Genomic DNA, 11,923 nt, shown 5'->3' on the forward strand with positions numbered 1-11,923 from the left:
TGATTCAAAACTTTGGCAGAGTAGCAGGGTATAAAATTAACCCTCAAGGGCTGGGAAGGTGGCTCAGTGGTAGAGCGCTTGCCTTGCATACCTGAGGCCCTGGGTTCGATTCCTCAGCACCACATAAGCAAAAAGAAAAAAGCCGGAAGTGGAGCTGTGGCTCAAGTGGTAGAGTGCTAGCCTTGAGCTGAAGAACTGAGGGACAGTGCCCAGGCCCAGAGTTCAGGCCCCACGACCAGACCCCCCCCCAAAAAAAAATTAACCCTCAAAAATCAATGCCTTTGGGGCTGTAATTTTAGCTATTGAGGAAGCTGAGATTTGAGGATCACGGTTCAAAGTCAGCCTGGGCAGGAAAGTCCATGAGACTTTCTTCAATAAACCACTAGAAAACTGGAAGTGGCGCTGTGGCTCAAGCGGTAGCGCTCGCCTTGAGCTGAAGAGTGCAGGAACAGCGCCCTGGCCCCCTCTACAACCGACCCCCCCCCCAAGTCTCTTTTTGCTTAGGCTAGCCTGGGATCATAATTCTCCTATCTGTATTTTCTGTGTAGCTGGGAAAACATTTGTGGACTACCATTCTCAGCTTACTTTTTGAGATAAAGTCTCACTAACTCTCTGCCCAGACTGGCCTTAGATTGTGAGGCATGAGACACCTCACATAGCTAATGTGTCCTTTTTAAGTCTCTCTCAGCCCATAAATTCCTTTTGTTTTTATTTTTTCTTATGGTTTCTTTCTTTCTTTTTTTTTTTCTTTTTTGGTTGGTTGTGGGGCTTGAACTCTGAGCCTGGGCGCTGTCCCTGAGCTCTTCAGCTCAAGGATAGGATTTTACCACTTGAGCCACAGTGCCACTTTCGGCCTTTTCTGTTTATGTGGTGCTGAGGAATCAAACCCAGGGTCTCATGCATAACAGGCAAGCACTCTACCACTGAGCCACCTTCCCAGCCCCAGTTTCTTTCTTTTTCTTTCTTCCTTCCTCCCTTTTCTTTCTTTTTTTTTGGGGGGGGGGGTCCAGTCGTAGGGCCCGAACTCTGGGCCTGGGTGCTGTCCCTCAGCTTCTTCAGCTCAAGGCTAGCGCTCTACCACTTGAGCCATAGCACCACCTCCAGCTTTTTTATTTTCTGCTTATGTGGTGCTGAGGAATCAAACCAGGGCCTCATGCATGCAAGGCAAGCGCTCTACCACTGAGCCACCTTCCCAGCCTCTCTCTCTCTCTCTCTCTCTCTCTCTCTCTCTCTCTCTCTCTCTCTCTCTTCTTTCCTCGCTCTCCCTCACTCCTTCCTTCCTTCCTTCCTTCCTTTCTTTTCCTCTCCCTCACTCCTCCCCTTCCCTTTTTCTTTCTCTCTCTCCTCCCCTATCTCCCTTGATCCCTTCCTCCCTCCTTGATTTTCTTCTCTTTCTTTCTTTCTTTCTTTCTTTCTTTCTTTCTTTCTTTCTTTCTTTCTTTCTTTCTTTCTTTCTTTCTTTCTTTCTTTCTTTCTTTCCCTCCCTCCTTCCCTCTCTTCTCTCTCTTCCCTCTCTTCTCTCTTCTCTCTTTCTCTCTCTCTCCCTTCCTTCCTTCCTTTCTCTCTCTCCCTTCCTTCCTTCCTTCCTTTCTTTCTTCCTTTCTTTCTTTCTTTCTTTCTTTCTTTCTTTCTTTCTTTCTTTCTTTCTTTCTTTCTTTCTCTCTCTCTGTCTGTCTGTCTTTCTTTCTTTCTTTCTTTCTTTCTTTCTTTTTCTTTCTTTCTTTCTTTCTTTCTTTCTTTCTTTCTTTCTTTCTTTCTTTCTTTCTTTCTTTCTTTCTTTCTTTCTTTCTTTCTTTCTTTCTTTCTTTCTTTCTTTCTTTCTTTCTTCTCCTAGTCCTGGGACTTGAACACAAATCCTGGCCATTGTCCCTGAGCTCTTGTGCTCAAGAATTTTACTACTTGAGCCATAGCTTCACTTCCAGCTTTTTTTGTTTTAATTGGTTAATTGTAGATAAGAGTCTCACAGATTTTTTCTGCCCAGGATGACTTCAAATTGCCATTTTCAGATCTCAGCTTCCTAAAGATTACAAGTGTGAATCACTGGCTCTTGGCTCTTAGGATTTCTTTTTGAAGGACCTGGCTCGTATGTCCTGTGGGAGAACATCACCTATTTTGGATTCTATGTTTCCACAGTGTTGCCCCTGGTGTAAGTGAGCTGGAGGCTGAATGTGATTCCAAGTCACATTTTGTCAAAAGCCCCTCCCCTGTGGAGTTGTGTCACTAGCTTTGTTTCTTATGGCTGTTTGCTCAGAGTGGCAATAAGCTATTTCCACCAGCGATGGATGCTCCTGTCAGTCACTCTGTTGTTAGTATAAATCTTTACAAACAAATTCCTTGATGGGCTCTTTGATTGCTGCTTGGTGCTTGGTGCTCTCCCTTGTCATCCAAGCACACAGTGTCCAGGCTGGGCTGAGTGTCATCACTAGTGCATAGTGTTCACATTTCCCACACTCACACCCATTGAGCTTGGCACACAGTCTCTATTTGGCTAGGTGCTCCTCCTTCTAGGCCTTCACATGAGGGTCAGCTGGAGAGAGATCTTTAAAAAGAAATGATGCCTATACTGGGCACTGCGCTGATGGCTTATGCCTATAATTCTAGCTAGACAGGAGACTGAATCAGAGGATCATAGTTCAAAGCCAGACCAGACAGGAAAAGTCTGTGAGACTCAACTCCAATTAACCACCAGAAAACTGGAAATGGCATTGTGGCTTAAAGTGGTAGAACACTAGCCTTGAACAAGAGGGCTCAGGAACAGTGCCCAGGCCTGAGTTCAAAGTCCCATGACCACACTCTCCCCCCTCCCCACCCCCAGAAAGAAGAGAGGAAGGAAAGACAGAATGACAGACAGACATAAAGAGAAAGGAAGGAAGGAAGGAAGGAAGGAAGGACAAGAAAGAGAAAGAAAGAAAGAAAGAAAGAAAGAAAGAAAGAAAGAAAGAAAGAAAGAAAGAAAGAAAGAAAAGAAAAGAAGGAAAGAAAGATGGTGATGCATAAACCTATGCTGGCTGGTTGGATTGGCTCCAACTTTGGAGTCAAGCCAAGTGTAGGAAAACCTGAGAAACTTGACTGGCCCTATTGTGGTGCATAGTGAAGACTGGGAGTCCTTGTTAGAAATGCTCCTATTTGGGCACGGGCATGAGATGTTGTGCCTGTGTTGAGAGGCTCACATGCTTCCCTGGCTACCTGCCCTGGCTTATTCCTGCTGCACTGAGAGGTGCTAACATCATGGTTTCATGATGCATCTTCTCTCCTCAACATAGAGTAGAAATTGGCTCAGCTTCTGGAAGGAGACGGCAGTGGCCCAGAGCCATACTGAACATGCTTCATTCACACCTCTAGGGCCTCTGGGCCATCTGTGTTGAATAGCTGTAACGGGGGTCACAATCACATCGTGGTCATGATTTCCTCTCTTGCAGACATTACATCCTGTGACCCTACCACACACACAAAAGGTGCTCCTTCCTGCCTCACTCAGGCTCTCAGATCCCCTCCAACCCTTGCCTCCCAGTGTGGGGTGGGTACTTGGGCAGGGTGGGTAACTTACCCCTGCTCCTGAAGGCCAGGCTGTGACCGCCCAGCAGGTTTCCTTTGTGAGTTCTGTCTCAAAGCTGGTTTTCGTGCAGACGGTAGACAGCCCTGCTGCGTGTGGTCCTGTGGATTCTGCTCTGCACAGCCCCATGGGTATGAGGAAGTGGATGATGAGTGATGAGTCATGCCCTTTGGCTTCTTGCCCTGTGCTCATAAAAATGGCATTTCCTTAAATAGATCAGAACCTTAATAGCTATTTAAAGCGCATGTGGTATTTGGGGGTGTGCTTCATGGCCCTTAATTAAGCTTCAGACAAATTCAAACATTTTTAGATATTTTGTGCATACAAGGGAACATCCAGAGAGGCCCACCTGATGGCCACAGGCAGTTCACATCCCCGTAAGGGCAGAGGAGCAGTGGGCAGCTTCTCATGCAGGATCTGGTGACCTTACAAGTGTCAGGTGAGAAGCACTGCAAGGCAGACTGTCTGTCCTCTTACATCATTCTAGCTGTTACCCAGATAACAGGATGATGTGTCTTTGGGACACAATGGGGTAGGAGCTTCTTGACCTTTTGTTTTTGTCTACCCTGATCCAGATAATAGAGAGTTCCCTTATAGAAGAGAAAAATTCCTTGCCAGTTGCCAGTGGCTCATGCCTGTAATCCTAGCTACTCAGGAGGCTGAGATCTGAGGATCATAGTTCAAAGCCAGCCCGGACAGGAAAGTCCATGAGACTCTTATCTCCAGTTAATCACCAGAAAACTAGAAGTGGCGCAGTATAGTGCTAGCCTTGAGCTGAAGAGCTCAGGGACAGCACCCAGGCCCAGAGTTCAAGCCCTACAACTGACAAAAAAAAAAAGAGAGAGGAAAAAAAAAAGCCCTCAGTGGACCTAAAAACTATATGTAAAATGTGGATTTATCAGTTAAGATCTTGTATTATAATTACTAGCATGGTTCCTGTGTCTATTCTAGAAAGAAAATTGTTTTCCTTCTTGGATAGGCACTATTGTCTATAAATATTGAACAGTAGAAAGTCCTTTTAGCCAGTTGCTGGTGGCTCTTGCCTATAATCCCAGCTACTCAAGAGGCTGAGATCTAAGGATCATGATTCAAAGCCAGCCCAGCCAGGCAGGAAAGTTTGTGAGACTCAGATCTCCAGTTAACCACTAGAAAACCAGAAGTGGTGCCGTGGATCAAAATGGTAGAGCATTAGCCTTGAGCCAAAGAGCTCAGGGACAGCACTCAGGCCCTGAGTTCAAACCCATGATCTACCAAAAAAAAAAGTCCTTTCATTCTTGTACGTTTTCCTCTCCACAAAAAAGTAAGTCTGGTGCCTGGTGTGATATCTCACATCTGTAATCTGTGCTACTTGGAAAGTGTAGATTGGAAGAACCATAGTTCAAGACCAGCCAAACCAAAACATTAATAAGGCCCATGGCAACTAAATCTGGACATGATAGTACGTGTCTATCTTCCTGGCTGAATGGCAGGCATAAATAGGAGGCACTGTGAAAAACATAACTGATGCCAAAAGAACTGGTAGTGTGGCTCCAGGGGTAAGAATAATTCAACTTTGGCTAGAAGAAGAGCTTGTGTTTCTAGGATCTGCTGGCTTCCCCACTAACTGTCCCACGTGGCAGTCAGACCTGTAGCCCCTGTCTACAGCTGGGGAGCCACCTTTTCTAGGAAGAAACCCCAGAAAATAAAGACTTGCCTGTGCACTGGAGAGGCCACTGGGACCCACAGAAATTCCATTTCTAGACCTTTGTGAAGTAAATTATTAAAAACAATCTGTGAGAAAGTGTAGAATTATTATTATTAATTATTATTATTATTGCAGTACTAGGGTTCTACAGACTCAGGGCCTCATGTTTGCTAGACAGATATCATGTCAGTAGGCCCATGGCTTACTTTAATTAATTTTTGAATAGAGTCTCATTTATGCCCAGGCCAGCTTGGTCTGTGATCCTCCTATTTAAGATTACCACGTGACTGGGATGACAGGTGTACCCAGATTGTATTGGTTTGGAGTGGGAATGTCTCATCAACATTTTGCCTAGGCTGGCCTCAAACTGTGGTCCTCCTGGATTCTACCTACCTCCTACCTAGGAAGCTGGGGTTATCAGCAGTCAGGCAGGCAAGAGGGCTAGCTGGTTTGTTTATATATTTATTGTGTTGGGGATAAAGCCCCTGTTCCTTTTTTTTTTTTTTTTTTTTTTTTTTTTGTCGGTCGTGGGGCTTGAACTCTGGGCCTGGGCGCTGTCCCTCAGCTCTTCAGCTCAAGGCGAGCGCTCTACCACTTGAGCTACAGCGCCACTTCCGGTTTTCTGGTGGTTTGTTGGAGATAGGAGTCTCACGGTCTCTCCTGTCCGGGCTGGCTTTGAACCGCGATCCTCAGATCTCAGCCTCCTGAGTAGCTAGGATTACAGGCGTGAGCCACCAGCGCCCGGCTAGCCCCTGTTCTTGTACATGCTAGGCCAGGTCCTATCCCTGAGCCACACTTCAGTCCATCTAGCACTACTGTAAGTCATCTACTTTGTGCTTCTTAAACCTGATTGGTGGCTGTTTTCCCTTTCATTTGCCTTTACTTGGCTGTGGCTAATGTGACCCGATTGTTACTAATTTGGGGAGGGTTGTTTGTTTGTTTTTTTTAAGTCCTCCTGCCCTCTCAGCAGCACTACTGCATCTGCTGGTCTCTCTTCTCTTTCTCTGCTTTTTATTTTCTTAATTTTTCATCCCAGAATCTTCCACATGCTAGGCAAGTACTCTGCTACTGGGCTACACCCAGCCCTTCTCTTCTAAGTGCATTCTTCCTTTGCCTTCTAGTTAGTTCCTCTCCCTGCTCTCTGTCCCCCCTGCCCTCCATTTTGTGGCAAAAGCTGTTCTCCGCAATGTAGCTGTGAACTTCCTTTTAACTACCTGCTGCCCCATCCTCAGTGGGACCAGGATACTGATGGCACCTGCTTTTCTTCCTCTCTATATTGTGTCAGTGCCACTGTCTCAGGAGACCCTCAAACTTTGCCTAAAATGTTCCTCCTTGTCTGCTTGAATTTCTCCAGTGAATTCTGCTTCCAGAGCAGAGTACATATCCCCCTGATGTGTCCCATCCGTCACCAGATGAGTTTACTTTAGCTTCTAAATATCTCTGTTGCACCCTAACTTACCCTCCTGCTCATACCTGCCTCAAACCTCTGCTGTTACCATTGGATCCCTGGCCCAACCTCAGCCACCCCACCCCTTTTCTACCTTTGACTTTTCTGATCCCAAGCCAACAATGTTTCTCTTTGGAGCCCCAGACTGTGTCAGATCCCCGGGGCAAGCTCTGTTCTACAGAGTCTGGTTGAGGACGTAGTGGCTCTGGGTGGGATCCACTGAATGGGCCAATGCCCATTGGTCCCAGCCCTCTCCCAGCAGGCTTCTGTGCATGGCTGTGGCCTCATTCAACAAGAGTCTGTTCTTGGGCCACAGACCTGAATTCAGCTGTTGACTGTGTTTATGTGGATTCTGTAAAGCCTCTTCAGACCTGCAGAAATCCAGTCCACATGGGGAGTCCATCCTGATCCTGCTGCAGACCCCTTTGGAACACTTTGGGATTTTAGAGGAAGAGGTGAAGCACACACAGTGGCCAGTGGCTGCATCCCTCTTTCCTCTGAGGACAGGTGGAGGTTTACAGGGTCCATTGTGTTTTGGGGAGCTGGGCAGGGCAGCCTGGGCGTCCAGGGCTTGTGTGGCTCGTGTTAGATGTGGTAGGTACTATCTGTGGCCGGGCACCCTGGAAACTTGTAAGACCCCATTGGACACAGCACAGGGTACAGAGCTTAGCGACTCACCATGTGTAGGTGGTGTTTATACGTTCACTTTAGAAGAAGCCCAGGACTGAGCCAGGGTCACGTGCCCAGGAAGTATTGGGTCTGGCCCACACCCTTCCCACAAGTGTTACATTGGCGCTATATAGTTAGAGTTTTTATCCCCATGGCACAAAAAGTTTCCTATTCCTCACTTGTCAAGAAGACCGGAAGTGAACACTTGATCTGTCCCCAGGAGGGTTCACCTAAGTGCACTCATGCCCCTTGCTTATAAAATGACAGTTTGGCTTTGACCTGAGGGGTAGGGACAGGACACCAGGCTATCCTGTAAGGTCCAGGCAGTGAGAAAATGCCAAGAGGCCACTTGTGGGGGGCCACCTTCAGTGGCAAGGTGCAGCCCAGGGCCCTCTACCCACACTTCTGTCCCCTGGGGGCTAGGCGCCCACTCCTAGTCCAGGTTTAAGAGCAGGTAGTAGATGGGCAGTGGTGACCTTTCGAGGTGGGGTAAATGAAGTTGCCTCCCTGCTGACTCTGGATGGGTTCTATGCCCTTCAGTGGATTTCTTCTCTGAGAGGGGAGGGGTGCCTGGCTTCCCTGCTGCTTTTTCTAGCACTGATCCTATCTTCTCACCCTTGGACCACTGACCTTTGTGACCTAGTGGATTTCATTAGTAGCTAGACCTGAGCTAGAACATGGAGAGGGGAGGTGACCATTGGGTTGGGAGCAGGGGCTGTTCCCTCGGGCTTCAGGTGTCCCCCTGAAAAACAGTCCCACCACCAGGCCTTCCAGCCTCTTCAGAGCCTTCAAGTAGGATCGGAGGCATATGCACAAGTGAGCATTCGGCTTTGATGCTAAATGGCCTTGGGAGTCCCTGGTCCCCACATTACCTGTCGGTCTGCCCTGTTCCTCTGCAGCCTGCGGGGGAAGGGAGGAAGTGATGCAGGATCTGAAATGAAGTTGTCGTGGAATACCGTGTTAATGTCCTCTGGGTTCCGGGGGTAGGGCCATGGCCCATGACCTCTTTCTGGAGGTTCGGGAAAGCAGCTTCTCCGGGCTAGGGCCCGGCTTGTCTGGAGGAAATGGGGCCTCAGCCAGGGCACCGGAGCCTCTGCTGCGAGGCAGTGAGGCCAGGCACGTCCACGACCCTGGGGGGGCTGCCTCCGGTCCCGAGCAGAGGGGCCCTGTGACAGGAAGAGGAGCTTTGTCTTCCTCCAGAAGCAAGTGTGACCTCGAGAGAGGTGCTGCCATTGGCCTCATGGGGAGCGCCACATGTGATTAAGGGCATCCTGCCCTGCCCCTTGCTCCAAGGCCAATTCTGTGGCTCCTTCATCAGCTGCTTTGTTACGAGCACTTGCCAGAGGCCTGGGGCTGGGGTGATGGACTTCACTCCTGGGGGAGGGGGGAGAACCCTTTCATATTAATACCATTAATTGATGGTTTTCCTCTGCATTCAGAACAAGGGCCTGCATTTTCATTTCACCCTGGGCTCGCAGGGCTCCCGTTCCTGCCTTCCCTGCTGCCTTACCCCATCTCCCAGGGCCTGGCTTCTCCCAGATGGAGCCTGCTGCCCTAGCTGGCTAAGTCCTGAGAATCAGATGAGCTAAGAGAGGCAGCCATGCCCACCTAGATTGTGTGCCTGCATGGCACTTCTTGGGGTTCTTCAGTCGGCAGCAGCTGTAATATACCGTTTATTTCAAGGTGACATCTTGGGACCCTGAGATGGGGAATGGGGGATGTGCAGGGTTAGGTATTGTTTGGGGAAGGCTGATACACCCCATGCAAGTGAACCTCTCATTCCCAGCAGAGGCACAGCACCCTGCCCACTGCCAGCTTTCACCACCTTTTTCTGTACCTCCACATGTGGCCTCTTTCCTCCGTAGTCAGATGGGAGATTCTGGTTCACAAGAGAAAATGACCTAAGTAACCTTTGTTCTTGGAGCCACTGCCCTTTGTGGGCTCATGTGCAGAAGAAGTGCTTCAGGGGGGAATGCTGTGCATAGGAGCAGCTGCAGCGAGGTGACACATTCATCGGGATGCTGCTGCTGGTGAGGAGTCAGCCAGTGCCGCTCTGTGAAGGGACTGCCCAGAGCCACGATGTTAGACGAAGTCCCGGGAGGACTGGCTGGCTGGCTCTCCATGAACACACCCTTGTCCCCCACTTTTCGTCCCTCCATCCCTGCCTGACCCTCATCTCTGAGCTTGCTCCCCTACTTGGCATTAGGTGCTATCAGCTTATAAAGAAAGGCTGAGAATGGCAAAGTGCTTTGTAAACTTTGTAAAACTCATGGGACTGTGAATAATGATGGTGTTATTTGGCAGATCACTCATTTCTGGAAGGAGTAAGTGCAGCTCGGACTTAAGAAATGAGATCTGGGCTTTCTCAGTCAGGCGGCAGCTGACTCTCAGCGCGGTTGAAAGAAGTGGAAAGTAAACAGTGAGGTGGGAAACAAGAAGTGTTGGGGGCAGACACTGTGCTTTTTCCACTTGTATCCTTTACATAAAGCGTGTGAATTCCCAAAATTGAAATGTGTAGTTTTCTCTGCAAACAGACTTTTGCAAATAAGGGTAAAGACTACATACCATCTGAGTTTCAGTGGAATAAAAGCATGATGAATCTGTTTCTTACATGATTGCAAGTATCTTTCATTTAGACCCTGGATAAGGGGCCTCTTAAAAGAATTTACGGTGGTTCTTGGTATAGCATGGGGATTATGCAACCCAGCATTAAAATTATTTTTTAACTGCAAGTGCATTGGGTCTTGACTGGGCTCCTATGTTAGCATTCTGAGTGGACAGAAGGCATTCTGAACACACTGAGATACACACAATTTAAGACAATGTTGTTGTTATTTGAGACAGGGCTTCACTAACATGTAATCCAGGCTGGCCTGGAGTTGATGATCCTCCTACTTCAGCCTCCAACCTGCTGGGATTACAGGCATGTGTCACCATGTCCAGTTTGAGGATCTTTGTAAGTGCTTGACAAACAGTGAAGAATGAATTGCATTTTAAGAAACAGTGTTTTATAAGCCTCATTGGTTGTTACCCACCTCTGACAATCTACATTGTCACTACAGCCAGGCCTGGCAGAAACTTCTCAAGTATGGAGCAGCTGATAAATTATGTCACAAGTGCAGATGTGACCATGTAGGGGCAGCAGCTGGTGGGCGGGATGGGGAATCCATAAAAGGCCCCATCATAGACACCAAGTGGGGCATGAGACATGGCCCACAACATGTTGTGGCTTCTCCACAGCTCACTGTCTCTGGGGTTTGGTTTTGTGTTTCGGAGGCCTGTCTGACTCTCTTGTACATGCTTGAGAATCACAGTGTTTACAGCATCCACCTTTTTCTTTTCCCTCAGAATATCGACATCACAAACTTCAGCAGCAGCTGGAACGATGGGCTGGCCTTCTGCGCACTCCTGCACACATATCTTCCTGCCCACATTCCATATCAAGAACTGAACAGCCAGGATAAGGTGAGGCAGACCCCTGGAGGGCCGGCTCAAAGCGGGCACGGGGGCAACGCCCTCTGTCAGTAGCCCACATACCATGGCCTTGTCTCATGACAGACCTGTCTTGAATTTTTGACCTGGGATTGGTCCTGTGTTCTCAGTCAGCCAATCCCTAACTCACCCTGTGTGGAACATGTGGCTGATTCAGAATTCTCCACATGACACTATTCCCAGTGTCCATAGCTTCAAGAAATGGCCATGGGCCGGGCGCTGGTGGCTCACGCCTGTAATCCTAGCTACTCAGGAGGCTGAGATCTGAGGATCGCGGTTCAAAGCCAGCCTGGGCAGGAGAGACCATGAGACTCCTATCTCCAATAAACCACCAGAAAACCGGAAGTGGCGCTGTAGCTCAAGTGGTAGAGCGCTCGCCTTGAGCTGAAGAGCTGAGGGACAGCGCCCAGGCCCAGAGTTCAAGCCCCACGGCCGACAAAAAAAAAAAAGAAATGGCCATGGAAGTTGATGTTTTGAGATGCCAGGCAGTCTCCTGGGTCCTCAGGACTAGGACTGTTGTTGATGGCTCACACTGTACTAGGACATCTTATCTAGGTGCTGGTCAGGTGACAGAACAAGACCCCCTGCCCTAGTACCCTTGAGTCTCCTATGGCAGCTTCAGCCCTACAAATAGCTCTAGTAGACCCCCATTGGGACAAAAGACGCTTGGGAAATGTATATTTCTAGCTTTTGCCGTATGGATCCAGGCAGCTCAGGGATGGCATGTCAGAACTGAGTCTTTCCGGGTGAAGGAAGAAGAGCTGGCTGGAAAAAGAGGCTATCCCTGTGGTACTTAGCAAATGGGCATAGGTTTATTTTGACCCCAAGTGTCAGTGGGGTCTGTGCTTTATGTAACCTTCCTTGCACTGGCATATACTGCAACAGCATGATTTCTTTTACAGAAGAGGAACTTCACACTGGCCTTCCAGGCAGCTGAAAGTGTTGGGATCAAATCCACCCTGGTGAGCCTGTGTTCTGTAGGAGTCACTGGCAGGGCTCCTGGTTCAGAGGGTGGTCACTGGGCGAGGGGCCTCTTTGTGGACTAGCACCGAGAGGGAGGGTCCTGTTGTGTGGGATG

The 11,923-nt window shown here is 48.6% G+C and overlaps 1 protein-coding gene across 5 annotated transcripts in view; it reads left to right on the forward strand.

Moving 5' to 3' along the window:
* Specc1l (sperm antigen with calponin homology and coiled-coil domains 1 like) overlaps nt 1-11,923 on the forward strand; it is a 148,134-nt gene that overhangs the window by 132,859 nt on the left and 3,352 nt on the right. For all 5 annotated transcript variants that reach the window (XM_069994420.1, XM_069994421.1, XM_069994422.1 and 2 more), the window contains 2 exons: nt 10,702-10,818; nt 11,748-11,807. In XM_069994420.1, the coding sequence (XP_069850521.1) occupies nt 10,702-10,818; nt 11,748-11,807 (177 nt within the window). The remainder of the gene's footprint in view (nt 1-10,701; nt 10,819-11,747; nt 11,808-11,923) is intronic.

The sequence above is a fragment of the Dipodomys merriami genome, unplaced genomic scaffold, assembly GCF_024711535.1.
Source record: "Dipodomys merriami isolate MVZ:Mamm:240054 unplaced genomic scaffold, mDipMer1.0.p SCAF_45, whole genome shotgun sequence".
Classification (NCBI taxonomy): domain Eukaryota; kingdom Metazoa; phylum Chordata; class Mammalia; order Rodentia; family Heteromyidae; genus Dipodomys; species Dipodomys merriami.